The 16,197-nt window shown below is 45.8% G+C and overlaps 1 protein-coding gene across 2 annotated transcripts in view; it reads right to left on the reverse strand.

The window, feature by feature from the left end:
- The window catches only part of ANXA6 (annexin A6), a 55,155-nt gene that overhangs the window by 4,290 nt on the left and 34,668 nt on the right, over positions 1 to 16,197 (reverse strand). The window contains exons 18-25 of one of the 2 annotated variants that reach the window (XM_061189886.1): positions 16,031 to 16,121; positions 15,129 to 15,208; positions 14,471 to 14,524; positions 9,427 to 9,444; positions 8,547 to 8,640; positions 7,198 to 7,293; positions 4,398 to 4,456; positions 2,923 to 3,045 (exon numbers count right to left, since the gene is read on the reverse strand). In XM_061189886.1, the coding sequence (XP_061045869.1) occupies positions 2,923 to 3,045; positions 4,398 to 4,456; positions 7,198 to 7,293; positions 8,547 to 8,640; positions 9,427 to 9,444; positions 14,471 to 14,524; positions 15,129 to 15,208; positions 16,031 to 16,121 (615 nt within the window). The remainder of the gene's footprint in view (positions 1 to 2,922; positions 3,046 to 4,397; positions 4,457 to 7,197; positions 7,294 to 8,546; positions 8,641 to 9,426; positions 9,445 to 14,470; positions 14,525 to 15,128; positions 15,209 to 16,030; positions 16,122 to 16,197) is intronic. The other variant, XM_061189887.1, reaches the window with a different exon arrangement.

Raw genomic sequence — 16,197 nt, forward strand, 5'->3', positions numbered from 1 at the left:
TACGAGGGTCTCTAAACCTTTCAGTGTAGTACTTTCTGAAGAGGGAAAGCAGAAGATCCTAATTTTTATGTAGGATATGACAGGACGAATGGTTCTGACCCTTCCTGCTGGCTAGTGGTCATTGTTTTCTAACTTGTCCCCCTTGTCATCTGAAATCATGTTTCTGGAATTTGATCGTGTTATTTTTGTTTTATTTTTGTTTTGCTCTCATATGATGATAACCCTATTTCCCATTATAATGAGTGAATTATCTGCGATTTAGGTATTCATAAACCTATTGGCTACAAAGACATTGTTATATATGACTCAATGCTCTTTGTGAAATGGAGTAACATTTTCATGAAATTTGGATGAATTTTTTAAATTGTCTAGAAAAACTGACTTCTTTCGAAATTTCCTGCCGCCGCAACATTTCCTTGTGTTAATCTAATCAATCACTTTTGCAAAATGGGAATTACTGTGTGACATTCATCCAGTTTATCTTGTTATGGTCTTACGGTCATAATAATGAGAAAGCTTAACTATCTTGTATTTGGTTTGCTGGGTGGTGGTGTGATAGTTCTCTCTTTTTTAGTACTTGAAAATAATGAGTATGATTCCATAATCTTCAAAATGAAGATTGAATTGACCCTGGCAACCATATTGTGTTTGATTTTTCATTGTGAACCAGGAAAGCATATGTAACTTTTGAACTTTAAGTGAAAAGATTGAAGTGGCAGACCTTTTTATCAGTGGTTTGTCAGTTTAAAACTGCAGAATTCTATTCTTGCCATATGGTTACTTGTTGCTTATACAAAATTATTATCCTGAGTAGTGACTGCTTTCCTGTCTTAGTGCAGAAGTGCCTGTGTTTTTATTTATTGTTCAGATCAAATACCAAAACATTTTCTTAAATATATTTTGTGTAATATTTTATTTGTATACAGTGTTGTTGATGAATTATTTAACTAGAGCATGGTATTTTAAGTAGTAAGTATAACATATGTTAGATAGAGTTAACTGTCATTTTTGAATTAAAAAAATTTTTTTGGGGGGGAATATCAACTAGAATTCTGCCAAACTGTTACTTATATATACTGTCTTGTAACATGCTTTCTTGAGATATTTTTGTGTTATAGATTTGAAGATTCTTACCAGATGTGATACTGGGGACTGTAAGAAGATAGAAATAAAGTCACCATATTTTTAATTGTCATGTGAAAAAAAATTAAAAATAGAACTACCACATGACTCAGCAATTTCAATCCTGGGTATTTATCCAAAGAAAACAAAAATATTAATTAGAAAAGATATATGCATTCCTATGTTCATAGCAGCATTATTTACAATAGCTAAGATATGGAAGCAACCCAAGTGCCCATCAATAGATGAATGGATAAAGAAGATGTGGTATATACATACAATGGAATATTACTCAGCCATAAAAAAAAATGAAATCCTTGCCATATGTTCACTTAGAACATATGCTAAGTGAAATAAGTAAGAAAGAGAAAGAGAAATACTGTATGGTTTCACTTATACTCGGAATCTAACAAACAAAATAAATGAACAAACATAACAAAAAAAGAAACAGAGTCATAGATACAGAGAGCAAATAGGTGGTTGCCAGAGGAGAGCTGGTAGGGGGAGGAAAGAAAAAGGTGAGGCAGATTAGAGGCACAAACTTCCAGTTGCAAAATAAATGAGTCATGGGTATGAAATGTACAGCGTGGGAAGTATAGTCAATAACTAATATCTTTGTATGATGACACGTTGTAACTAGACTTATCATGGTGATCATTTTGAAATGCATAGAAAAAAATCACTATGTTGTATAACAGGAACTAACCTAGTGTTGTAGGTCAATTATACTTCAAAAACAAACAAACATACAAACAAACTCATAGAAACAGAGATCAGATTTGTGTTTACCAGAGGTAGGGGATGGGGGAGGGGCAACTGGATGAAGGCGGTCAAAAGGTACAAACTATAAGACAAATAAGTATTAGGAATGTAATGTACAACATGATAAATATAATTAACACTGCTGTATGTTATATATAAAAGTTAAGAGAGTAAACCCTAAGAGTTCTCATCACACACACACAAAAATTTACTATTTCTTTAATTTTGCATCTATATAAGATGATGGATGTTCACTAAAGTTATTGTGATAAGCACTTCATGATGTATCTACGTCAAATCATCATGCTGTACACCTTAAACTTATTTATGCTATATGTCAATTATATCTCAATAAAACTGGAAGAAAAAAGTCATAAAGATGTGCTACCAAGTTACATTTACACCAAGTCTGTATGAGACTGCCTGTGAGCTTCCTCATGGTCTTGTCAACCAAGTATAGCATCAAACTTTAAGATTTTGGCCAGTCCCCAAAATCAAAGAAATGGGCTTCATAAATGAAAAAAGTCAGATGCAAAAAATCACATATTACATGATTCCACATACATGAGATAATCAGAAAAGGCAAATCTATAGAGACAGAAAGTCACTTGTAGGCTGCCTAGGGCTGGGGGTGGAAATAGGTAAACAGGTACAAGGGACATCAGTGGGGTGATGAAAATGTTCTAACACTGGATTGTGGTGAAGGCTGTACAACTCATTAACTTTACTAAAAATTACTGATGCCCTTAAACGAGTAAATATCATAAAATTTATGATATTTAAATTACACTTCAATAAAATTGCTTTTAAAAAGCCAAAAAAAAAAAAGCCTCTTGTTTTATTTGGAAATCTTTATAAGCCTTTGATCCATCCATCTGAAATCTATTTTGGTATCAACAGTGAGGCAGGTCTACTCTCATTTAGCAACATCTTGGCTGTTCTAAGAAGTAACATTCTGGGAATAAAAAGGACTTCTAATCTATGTTCAAGCATCTGACACTCACCACTCCCCCACTGACCTCTCACCCCGCCCCTCACCTCAATGGCTTGGTGGAGAGACTTGTCATATTTCTCAATGAACTCCTGCCGGATGTTGAACAGGTCGATCTCACTCCGGGAGACCATGATCCTGGTGAGGGTCTTCTCCTCTGTGCCAGCACCCTGGTGGAGCCAGGCGACAGGGAGAAACACAGGGCAGGAGGAGAAACGGGGTTAGGTCAGGCAGGAACTCATGGGTGTCCCTCTGCCTCTCTCCCTTTTCCCTCCAAAACCAGGATGGGACATCCTGCCTCTGTCTTCCACAAACAGTCCTGACTCAAACTCCCCTGTGCCAGGACTGGCCAGACAGAGGCAAGAACAGCCTGTATGAGTTGAATAGTGTGCCCCCCAAATTCATGTCCACCTAGAACCTTTCAAGGTGATCTAATATGGATATAGGGTCTTAGCACACGTAATTAGTTGAGGTTTTACTGCATTTGGGTGAGCCCTAGATCCAATGACTGGTGTCCTTACAGGAAGAGGACACGTGGACATACACACAGATAAAGGCAGAGACTGGAGGGACTCATGCTTAAGCCAGGAAACACCAGAATTCCAGACGCCCACCCGAAGCTAGGAGAAAGGCATGGGAGAGTTTCTCCCTCAGGGCCTCCAAAAGGAGCCAGTCCTGCCAACACCTTCATTTTGGACTTCTGGCCTCTAGAATCGTGAAAGAATACATTTCTGTTGTCACTTAATTTGGGACAGCAGCCCTGGGAAACTAATACAGAGCCCAAGGAGCAGACACAGGACACAAAATATATGGGCAGCCAAGGCCCACCTCTGCTCCCCAAGGAGCTCTGAACACCAGCTGAGGAATCAGAGCCGGCACATGGCGGGGGCTCAGGAGATGGCTGTCATGTTTGTGGACAGCAGGCTGACAGGGCTCTCAGGCTCGCTCCCACCAAACTGCCTGCCCAGGCTCTGTCAGCAGCTGAGACTCTACTTGCTGGGCTGAGAGGGTGGCCAGAGTGGCTTGGGTTTTCAGGAAGCCAGCGCTAGTCCCAGAGCTGAGCACTTGCTTCCTTTCGTGATCATTGGTCATAGGAGACATTGTGTCATCTGCTAGAATGTGAGCTCCAAGGGGCAGAGACTGTCCTTTTCAGCCCTGAGTCCCCAGAATAAGTTTCTCAACCTTGGCGCCTGGGACCAGATCATTCTCTGTTGCGGGGACCTGTCCTGTACATTGTAGGATGTTTAGCAGCATCCCTGCTCTCTACCCACCAGATGCAAAAAGCAACACTCCCCAAGTTGTGACAACCAAAATGAGTCTGAACATTGTCACATGTTTCCCGGGGGGCAACGTAAACCCTGGTTGAGAACTACTCTCCTAGAACCAGGCATGAGGCAGATGCTGATACATATCAAATGGGTGGAAACAAACACAATTCCTGATCCAGGGGATGGCACACATCTGTGTTTGTGGGGGCAGAAGTGCTCAAAGGGAAAGGAACAGACAAGTTAAGTTTTCTTACCTTCATAGATTTGTAAAGTTTGTCGGCAAAGAAGAGAGGCTTATTCTTGACACTTTGAACTGGTAGGAAGAGGGAAGAGATGCAGGGAACCTGGTTAGAGGAGATGTGCCCAGACCATGGGCTGCTACTGCTGCTAGAGAAGTAGCATCTCCTCTATCCACAACCTGGGCCCAGGATCGTTGCCAACACCAGGGTCATATCCAGGGCCTGACACTTTCATTCCCTCTTCCTGACGCCGCCTCCTCTGTCTCATCCCTAGACGTGGCTCTCACAGGGTTGCAACTCACTTCCTGCTAAGGTGCTTGCAGCTAACTAAGGCTAGTAGAGGACTCAAAGGGAAGAAACCACTAGTGAACCCAAGGTACAGGGCCTCAAACTTCTAAGGGCATCAGAATCAAAGAAGAACTTGTTTAAAACTCAGGTTTTGGGCTCCACCCTAGAGACCCAGATTCAAGGAATATTTCAAGCAGAAGTTCTCAAAGTATAGTTCCTGGAAGGCATAAGCATTATCTGGGAGCTTGGTAGAAATGCACATTCTCATACCCATCCGAGATGTGCTGAATCTGCAACTCGGAAGGTGGGTGACCAACTCATCCCACTTTTCCTGGGACATTCCTGGTTTTAGCACAAACCCAGATGGTTGGTCACTCCATTCTGGTGCAGCCTAATGTTTGAGAACTACTGATTGAGAGAAATACTATACCAAAGAATGTCTGTCAGTAAAATTTAGGGCACGGTGCCAATCCCTAGGGCTGAGTGTTGCCCACTCTTGCCCCGTTGGCAGCCCCTGCTGCCCACCCATCCCTACCCCAGATACTGCCTGCCTGCCTAACAACCTCCCACACTTTTGCGAGGCCTGGGCGTCTCTAGTCCTCAGCAGCTGCTGGATTCCAAGGCTCCAGAGCTCACGGGGGCGGGAGGGTGTCTCAGATAGCTTAAGGAGGAGGAATCAGACGCCAGGACCAGAAAGCCAGAATGACTCTGGATATAAAAGTATCTCTATCACGAAGGCAGGGGGCGAGAGGCTGGAGCTGTGCATCCCAAGGGCACAGTCATGCAGGAGACAGGCCTGTACCCTCCCCTGCAGCAGGCTCGGGAACCTGTGGGAAAGATCACATTACATACTGACCTTCCCAGGTCCTTATGTAGCTCCCTGCCACCTCCCAAACAAACCCTAAGCTCCTTGGCCTGAAAATCAAAGCTCCTGCCTGCCTCTGCTCTCTCACTGCCTCTGTTCCCCATTCTCTGAACATTCTGTGAATTCCTTTGTGCCTCTGTCCTCCTGGTAAGAAGTTTGCTGTCTGCCTTCCACTACTTTACCTCCCGAATCCACATCCCCAGTCCCATCACCTCCCCCAAGGAGCCTGCCCTGACTCGGAGCCTGGGGCTCAGTCAGTGTGGTTAAGGAGCAGACTGGGCAGAAACTTCCATCCTCTGCAACCGACCCCGAAAACCTTCCCCAGAACCTGAAGCCCGCCATCTGCCTCAGAGGACCGCGGGGCCTGCCGTGGGATGGAATGAGGTGGAGTGGTGTGTCGGTATGCACACTCGGGCACACGCACATACACATGGTCTAGGTGGGAGGAGAGAGGACAGAGGGAGAAACATGAGGAAAGCGAGGTCTAGACGTGTCTCCATAGACCAACTACTCTGGTGATTAATACGAGCGTGAGCTTTGGGCTCGGGTGGCCTCTGGTGTGAGTCCTGCCTCCACTACTGATATGTAACCTTTCTGAATCTCAGTGTCTCACTTTGTAAAATAAGCAGATAAAAACACCTCATAAGGATTCAACCAAAGCTGTGTGCAACTGGCTTCACATGGTGCCTGGCACGAAATAATAATAGAAGCTAACATTCATCCAGTGCATTCTATGTGCCAGGGGGCAATGTTTTTAAGTGTTGTATAATTAACTCATTTAAATCTGTGTACTATTATCACATCCACTTTACAGAGGAGGAAAACTGAGGCACAGGGTTTCTGTGACTTGCCAATGGATGTAACTGTACAGATAGTAAGTGGCATGGCTGGGACTCTACCTGGATTCACTATGCTATTTTGCCTCCTAGGTATTGTTCCCAGGTGGTAAAGACCCACTGAAAGTTAAATAATAACATCACAACAATAACACCTCTGCTCCATCTGTTCTAAAACACCTTTTCCTCGAATTTGAAGTCCCTGAAATCAAGATGCATCCTGTAATTGATGGCAATTATGTGAAAACCTTTCACTGACACCTCCAGGTAAGATAAAGAAAAAATGTGCATCAATACAATGCATTTTGTAGTCATAAATAAGATACTGCTAATCACTAATACTAATAAAAACAAGTTTGACCTTTGCTCGTATCTACTCATCCGTTTATACACATGGAGAAATTGAGATCCAAAAGGGGAAAGACTTTTTCAAAGGCAAGAACTCAAATTACACAATAAGAGAGTAACCAAAGAGATCCAGGTGCTGGGAGGAGGGAAAGGTAGGGTGTGTGTGTGTGTGTGTGTGTGTGTGTGTGTGCATGTGTGTGTACACACCCAAGTCCTGCAGGACACTGCACCCCCTACCCAGCCTGGCCATCACCCTCCCAGCCACTTCCCCAGAGAGCGCTGTTTCCTCATCCTGCCCTGCAACCCAGAACAAGTTCTTGTGTTATCCTGCCAATCACACATAGGCAGAGCCCAAGAAGTGGCAGTGCTTATTTTCCAGCACTAGTAGCTTAGGAAACTATACAGGCCACACTCATCCAGTGAATCTGGCCATGTTCCCTGTGCCCCCCAGCCCTTTCCCTTGGTCCCCACCAGTTACCAATGGCCACAAACACATCTCTGACATCCCCGGACATCTCCTTCTTGATGGTGTGTTCCACGTCATAGTTGGTCATCTTGATGAACTCCTGGAAGACTGGCCCCAAGAGAAGCCCCGGAGGTGGGAGGTGAGCTTTGACTCAGAGGAAGGGGGGAAGATCACCCCTCCCCAACCCACCCAGCAGCAGCAGGTATGGCTGCAGCCCAGACCTAAATGCATTGGTCAGGACTGTTGTGGAAGGGATGTTCTGACCTCAGGGCTGCCTTGAGCTCAGAGCCAAATCTCTATCAAGTCAGACACTGCCCCAGAGCTTTGGACAAGTTCCAGGAACCCAGGCATGGGTAGTAGAAGGAGCATGTGTCCTATTCACAGCTCTGCCACAAGCTTACCAAGTGACCTGGGGTGAACCCCTCCCCCTTTCTGGGCCTCCCCTTCCTCCTGGATAGCGTTTTTGTTTGTTTGTTTGTTTGCTGTGCTGAGGCACGCGGGATCTCAGTTCCCCGACCAGGGATCGAACCCATGTCCCCTGCAGTGGAAGCGTGGAGTCTTTACCACTGGACCACCAGGGAAGTCGGGATAGAGACTAATGTAAGTAATCACAATGATAACACTAAGGAAGTTACCAGGTGCTAAGTGCTTTTTGTGTATTTATTTTTTGTACTCTCACAACAGTCATGTGAGGTAGAATTAAAATCCTAAATTTATAGCTAAAGGAATTAAGGCACAGATATTCAGTAACTTGCCCAGGGTCACAGAGCTGATAAGTGGGAGATCTGAATGAAGGCATTCCAGCTCCCAAGTCTGTTCTTTTCGTCACCGTGCTAAAGCACTTTTACTGGCAAGTGCCAGGCATATGCACATCAAAATGTCCATGTCTTAGTGGTAAGGGCACTTCATCATCACCTAATGTCAGGGCCACCACATATAGGTGTGCCCTGTGCACGTGGCAGCCTGTGTGTGTACATGGTCCTTGTGTCATTATCACCCCTCACTGCCTTGCTCCTGGCAGACGTCACCAAAGAATCATGACACAGAACCTTCGAATCCTTCTCAACACAGCATTCTAGGCAGCCACTACCAATCCACTGGAGTTGGCCTTGGAGGGAAAAGCCACCTGCCATCTCTTATCCCAGGCATCCCACATGCTTCCCAAAGGAGGTGAAGAGAGTTGGCCCGAGGCTGAATGATGCCGTTAGCAGCAGAGCCAGGACTAGACCTGGCTCCTGGTCCCCATCGGCCACCATACTCCCTTGCTAGGGTAAGGAGTGGGTGGGTGGGCATCTGGCTCCTATTGTCAAGACTAGGGGATCTTCCTGCTGACTTGGGAAGGGGAGGGAGTCAGGCCTCACCTCTCCGGAGGTGCTGATAGCTACGCGTGCAGAGGATCGTCATGAAACGTGTCTCCAGGGAAGATCTGTCTCCACTGGTCGTGTCTGCTATTTCCTGCAGAGCCCAGATCGGGGCGAGAATGTGAGAAGGAAGACACGAGAAAGCCTTGTTTGTTATTCACTTTCATGTCTGCCTGGGCCGAGGGCAGTTAGAAGCTGGGCTAACTCAGCCACCCAAGGAGGCTGCCGTTGGCCCCTTCCTTCTTCCTCGGACTCCACATCCCCGCTCCAGTTCCCAGAGACCCCGTGGGCTCACCCAGAGAAGCTGAGCACAGAGCACTTCCACCCTGGCCTCAGGGTCACGGGACTGGGCCCAGGGGAGGGGCAAACAGGCACTGGGCATGGAGACTCAGAGTTCTCCTTCTATCTTTAAACCCCTCTGAAAGCCCCTCTGGGGAAGTGCGTCTGTGCATGTGTGCAAGGAAAAATGGCCTAGCCAGTGTTTCCCCAAGTGGGGTAAACAGGCAAACATATTTTTACACACCGCATATGTAGGCTTCCACAGTGATCTTCTAGCCAGCTATCAGTTCTATTTACATCGATATGAAATTTCCTTTAAAATAACTCATTTTGGGTTAAAATGAAAAGAGTCCATTTAAAGAAAACTATTCACATCTGGTGGCATGTGGCACAAATCAGGCGGACGGTGAGTGATTAAGTTTTGGGAAACACTTGCCCGGCCCATATGTCACCCACCGGGGTTCTTTGGAGGCCCTGAAGGGGAGAGAGAGAACCTGGGGGGCACGCCCCCAGATCACTGCCTGACTCTGCCCCTCAGCTCCGCCCAGAGGCACAGCCAGACTCAGACCGTTAAAATCCACGTGAAGAATAGGGCACTCACCAAGATCTCAGCAGCCACCTGAGAGCAAGGAGGAGACAGGAGAGAGAGAGGGGAAGGCAAGAGTCAGAGGGGGCCCTGGCGTGCAGGGGAGGGAGCCTGGCTCGGGGTGGCAGAGGTCCCACAGTGGGGGGCGGGGAAGGGGCTGGGAGGAGACACCTTCCCCTGACCTTTGGGCTGGAGCTCAAAATGAGGACAGGTCTGGGAATTCACGATGAAACTGTTTACTGGAGGGGCAAGAGGAGGGCACAGGACAGAACACTCTACCCCTCACGCCTGGCAACCTAGGGCGACTCCTCAGAGCCACCGAGACGTTCGACGTGAGACGTGCCCTGTTTCCTACACCTTTTACCACATTTGGAGTTGAAGGGTCCTCAGGAGACCTGTCATTTACCCCCTCATGTTACAGACAGGAGACAGGAAAGCTGAGGCCTGGAGGGGACGTGCAGCCGATCAGGTGGGAAGATGCCAGCTGTTCAAGTCATCTTACAAGGGTGAATTTTCATCATCACGTTATGCTGAACACAAAATTCTGAGGTTAGGACACTATTTTGTTAGGCAAATAGCTGTGACTCGCAGGGCCTGGGAACAGAATATAGCCAGTCCTGTGTACCCCAGACTGAGTTTTGCCTTTTCTTTTTTTTCCGAAACTCTGCCAACTACTTTATTCTATTGGGCAGACTGAAATCATACTCTTTATAAACATCTCAATAGCCTTAGGCTTTAGAAACCTTTTCATTAAATAAATTTGCAATGTCTATCAAAACTCAAAATGCACACACCGCTTGATCAAGCAACTATACGTTGCTAGGAATTTCTCTTACAAATAAACCAGCAAAAGTCTTTGGAGATATTGTTCACTGTAATAGAGAAAAACTGGAAACCATTACTAGATCACTTGTTAAACAGGCAATGGTTCATTTAGTAATGGAAATCCACACAGCTAGTAAAAAGAATGAGACTGGTCTACAGGGCTGATAAGGAGAGAGTTTCCATTTAAATTAAGCAAAAAAGTAAAGTACAGCATGCTGTGTATAAGTGTTCCTTTTACCTAGATGAGAAAAGATAAATGTATGCTCACTCTTACATATTTACTGGGAAGTTGTGCTAGAGGGGTAGTCAAGATACTGTTGACAGTGGTTTACCTTCTTCAAGGAGAAGGACCGGGAGGAAGAGCTTTTGCATTTTGCTTTATCTTTCCTGAAATTTTATGTTTACATTTCCTCAACATGCAAATACGTTAATTTTTTTTTTTTTTAAGTCAAATAGGAGTTATCAGAGCTACTAGGATTATGGGATGCTTCTGGTTTTTATTATCACTTTTCCATATTAAAAACAACCTGGTTGCACCTTGAGGACATTATGCTAAGTGAAATAAGCCAGTTACAAAAGGACAAATACTGTATGATTTCAAATATATGAGGTCCCTAGAGTAGTCAACTTCATGGAGACAGAAAGCAGAATGGTGGTTGCCAGGGGCTGGGGCAAGGGGGAGTAGGTAGTTAGTTGCTGTTTAATGGGTACAGAGTTTCAGTTTTGCAAGATGAAGAGATCCGTGGATGGATGGTGGAGATAGCTGCACAACAGCGTGAATGGACTTAATGCCAATGAAGTGTACACTTCAAAAAGGTTAAGATGGTAAATTGTACAATGTGTTACGTGTGTTTTACCACAGGTTTTTAAAAAAAGTTATGCTAAAAAGTCTAGTATTGCTATTAAAAAGAGGGAGGTGTTTAAAAAATTAAACAAAATGGAATCTAAAGTGTCAAAGATTCTTTACCTATTTGGATGAGAGAACCCCCAGATATATTTGTTTTTTCAAAGCACTTTAAGACCATCATATTTGTAATATGAAAAATGCAGTGGGTAACTACAATAATTTTCCAGATATTCAACACAAAAGCTTTTCCTTATTAGCTGAGCCACTTCATGCCAAAATTAATCTCCAAAAGTTAGAGTTATCACATGACCCAGCAATTCTACTCATAGACATACACCCAAGAGAAATGAAAACATATGTGCACATAAAAACTTGTACACAACTGTTTATGGTAGCATTATTCATAATAGCTAAAAAGTAGAAACAACCCAAATGTCTATTAGCTGATGAATGGAGGTTAAAAAAAAAAAGTAATACATCCATACAATGAAATATTATTTGGCAATGGAAAGGAATAAAGTACTGATATATACTATGATATGGACAAACTGTGAAAATATTATAATAAAGTGAAAGAAAGTAGCTACAAAAGGCCATATATTGTAGGATTCCATTTATATGAAACGTCCAGAATAGGTAAATCTATATAGACAGAAAGTAGATTAGTGGTTGCCTAGGGCTGGGGGGTTGGGAGGAAATGAGAGGAACTGCAATATGTACAGGGTTTCTTTTTAGGGTGATGAAATGTTCTAAAATTATTGTGGTGATGGTTGCACAAGTCTGTGAAGACACTAGCAACCACTGAATTGTATTCTTTAAATGGGTCAATAGATAGTATGCAAATTATATTTCAATAAAGCTGTTATATTAAAAAATAATCTGGAGATTGAATTATCTAAAAATGGCCACAATTCTTCATTTCACGCTGGGTCTATAATAATTAGATCATTTACATGATTTACTGCTCACACTGGAACACTGAGAGTAAAGGGCAAGCTATCTGCAATACTGTGGGGCAACAGGTAAACACTGGCCATATGTCACCTGATCATAACAGACCCAGATTTCCAAGAGCTTGAGGTTGTTCTCGCTGCCCAGAGTGAGAGCCTGGGAAGGAGGAGGTGTAAAACCAGCAAGCACACACCGTCAAGCACTAATGTCATTATTTTTCTGGGGGACCTTGGCTCTGCATATGAAATGCCTTCCATTTTTGTATACATTTTCCTCCAGCATTCCCAATTCACCTCTAGAAATCTATTCTAAGGAAAAAAATCATGAATGTGATGAGAGTTGGTTACCAGGGAGAGGGATTTTAAAAGAAGTTTGGTAGATTCTTAAATGGAAGAGTATTTAGCCATTAAATGATGCTATTGATTTTTTTAAAATGATATGTTACCGTATTCACAGAACACTCATTTTTAACTGTTATAAATCAGGAATCCATTTTTATAAATACATAAAAAGACAACTAGAATAATATATTCTAAAATATTAGCAACAGCTATTATTAGTAGTAGGTTATGGGGTTTTGTTTCTGGTTTTGCTTGTCTATTTTCTAAAGTTTCTACAAAAGAATATGTATTACTTGAGAAGCAAAATATTTCTAGCTATAAGGAAATGAGTCCACACTAAGATCAGGGTCTAGCAACTGTGAATCTGGAGAAGCAGCTGAGTTGGGCGGGGCCTGGCTCTGGCTCCCTTGGTTGACTCCACCCAGGTTCTCTCTCCTGGCTTCTCTCCTGAAAAGTGGCTGCCGGCAAGGTCCACCATTGCCCCCTGCTGGCAGCAACTAGAAGTATAGCCTCCTAGGTGGACCAGGCACCAAGCAGAATTCCCCGGAGGATGAATTTCAGGGTGAAGGATGGATTTGGGGTGAGCTTTCAGAAGGAAGCCAGGTTCAAAGACCCTTAACGGCACAATGGGGCTGCTCACAGCAGTACTTAATAAATACCTGCTGAATGAGGGGATGAAATGTGGCCTCAGCAAGCCAGTCTAGGGGGCTTCCCTAGACTGGGTTCCCAGGCTAGCCCCCATAAACATATCTATAACACACTTGGAATACCTTATCTGAATGGAACCCTGCAGCTTCTGACAACTGTATTCCAAACAAGGGGCAGGAAAACTAGACACCAGCAGCTACCTGGTTTGGAAGCTGCAGGGAAATTACTATACTGGGTCCTGGAGGATATTAAATGGTATTAAGTGCAGGTTTTGGAGTCAGGCAGGCCTGGCTTCAAATCACACCATGGCCACTTAGAAACTGTACCCTTGGATAGGTAAGGGGCTTCATTTTTCCTCCAGTAAGAAAATGGGGTCATATCAAAGTATGAAATAGCTTCAGCATCATGCTCAGTACACACTGTAATAGTTTTGTAGTTGTCGGGTTACAGCTACAGATCCTTCAGCTCAGATGGTGCTATAACATGTCACACCTCTGTTGGGAGAATGCAGAACAGGGCTGGTGCCCTGACTCCCAGTCTATCAGGGCTCTTTTCAACCCACCAACTGTAAAAGAAGGGGGCTGGAAACACTGGCTGTGGTATCTGTGCCCAACCCCTGGATCTGGGCCGGGCCAGAGGATGCCGGGAACAAGGCACAGGTGAGTGGGGACAGTGCAGATGGCCTCAACAGGGACTCCCCATCCATGGGGACCCAGAGGGACAATGGATTTGGGGTTGTCCAGCCTCCATGGGAAGCCATCTCCAGACCTCAAGCTCATCAGCCTTAGAAGCAGGGTAGCAGCAGAGCAGCCAAGAGACCCTATAGAACCCCCTGCTCCTCTATTCACTCAACAACAGATATATACTGAGTACCAACCATGTGCCACTTTGGATACATCAGTGAGCAAAACAAAGACACCAGCCCTCCATGAACTACCTTTCTAGGTCTCCCAGGACATTCCCTTCAACTCGGTCACATTTTATAGATAATAAACTGAGACCTTTAGCACTCAGGCCCCCTTCCCAGCAAGCTCCCAGACCAGCGCCCTCTGGGTCAATTCCACCTGGGCCACTGATTTACTTTGTGACTTTCAGGAGTCATTCATGCTCTCAGGGCCTCCATTTTCCAACTGTAACATGAGGGGTCTGACCTGGACAATCCATAGGTTCCTTCTAGCTCTGAGGGTCTAGGGCTCGAGCTCTACTCTTCACACAGGAAATGTCAGTAGAATCAGCACCACCCTCCCAAGCATCTCTCTGAAAGTTCTGGAAACTGTCATAGTCTCACTTCTAAGGGTGGAGAGGTGCAGGGGCCAAGAGTCTAAGTGTAGCCGGTCACACCAGCCATGTCCTGCCAGATGCCTTCCCCACTCCCAGACAGCCAGGGCCTGGCATGGACAGATGTCAGCTGGAGTCACTGGGCAGGGGATGGGGTGGGGTGTCTCACCTGGGCATCTTCCCGTGCCCGGTCCCGATCTTCTCCTCCCTCCTCACGGTTCCCCTGCAGCAGGACCAGTAAGAAAGTTCAGCCTCCAAACATCCACCCTCTCTGTCCCTCAGTAGCCACAGGACTTTGCTCAGCCACTCACCTCTCTGAACTCTCTCCCTCATGTGTAACATGGGGACAATAAACCTGCCTTCATAAGGTAGGCAGTCATGAGCATTAACACAAACATTGGGAAGGCACTTAGCCCAATGCCTCACTCAGACACACTGAGCTTGCCATAACTGTGCATCAGGGCCTGGCGCCTGGGTTGCGAGAATTCAAGAGATGGTAACAGAAGCTCTTGGATGATGACACAGGGAAAGGTCACCCACATGGCTTTGTCCTGTCAGCTGGGGGCCCAAAAAGCCAGGTTGAGGGCAATCAGGGAAGGCTGCCTGGAGAAGGGGGCACTAAGCCAGCTTTGAAAAGTTAACAATGGAGAAGGCATTGCACAAGTAGTAACTGCCTCAGTGGTAAGACTCTGAGGAGGCAGCAGGGGAAGACATCCTCTCTTCATCAGGAGTGGACTCCTAACTCCCTGCCCTTCCCTGCAGCAACCCTTCCCCCACTCCCAGGGACCCACAGGGCCAAGCAGGCCTGGGGCCGTGAATTCACACACCGTGGCCAGAGAGATGAGGATCCTCCTGAAATGGCCGGATGTGTCTGAGCTCAGAGCATCTTCCAGGGACTTGTGATAGTCTAAGACAGAGAAAGGAGGTGTGGGCACCTGCTGGCCAAGAAGGACATGGGATGGGGAAGGGGTCCTAGAAGTGCAGACTGAAGTCAGAGCAGTGCTGGTGGGGTGGTGGAGATGAAGGAGTTTGTAGTTGGCTCTTGGGGGCATCCAGCTACCCTCCTGTTGATTTTGACAGTGATGTGCCCATCGGTCCATCATCTCCCTCTGCTCCTGTCCCTGCTGAGGGCTCAGTGCCCCTCCCCTCTCCCATACAACGGCCTCTCTGTCTTCACTCTCTTTCCTACCTTCGCTCCTGCATGGCAGTTGCTGGACCCAAAAGCACAGCTCTGATCATGTCACTTCCTTGCTCAAAGATTCTACCATTTTAAAGCTGCTCAGAAGAGAAAATGCTTAAAATGTTTTTGACTGACACGCAAGGTTCTTCAGGATAATATGGGATCATTTGTTAAAAATTTATTAAATATTTCAAGATGGTGACAGCAAAGCATGTAACCAGGCACGGGGCCTTCTGAATGCGGGGCCCTGTGTGACTGCACAGGCCAAACACCCATGAAGCCACCCTCTCTCTCCAGTGGACTGGGTGCTCTCTCTCCCACTCCCAGTCAAACCCTCTTCTACCTCCAGGCCTCTGTCCTGCTGGGACTCCGTCTGGGGCACCCTTTCCCCAGACACAGGGCTGGGCACACCCAACGGGCTTATCAAAGCCTCGTGGCCTGAGAGGAGGGAGATGGGGCAGGGCTGTAGGGTGAGGCCAGGAGCTGGGGGACCTGCTCTTCCCCCCCACCACCTCCCAGCGGCACTGGCCCCAGGCCTCCCACACTCACCCTCCTTATAGGCCTCATTGATGGCCCGGATTTCAGCATTGGTCCGAGTGGCCAGGATTTCGATGAGAGCCTTTTCGTCTGTGCCGGCTCCCTAGAAGGTCAAGGCAAAGAGGATCTGAACCACAGCACTGACCCCCGTGCAGAGGCCCGAGGGGCCCAGGTCAAAG

Source organism: Eubalaena glacialis, chromosome 4, assembly GCF_028564815.1.
Source record: "Eubalaena glacialis isolate mEubGla1 chromosome 4, mEubGla1.1.hap2.+ XY, whole genome shotgun sequence".
NCBI classification, from domain to species: Eukaryota; Metazoa; Chordata; class Mammalia; order Artiodactyla; family Balaenidae; genus Eubalaena; species Eubalaena glacialis.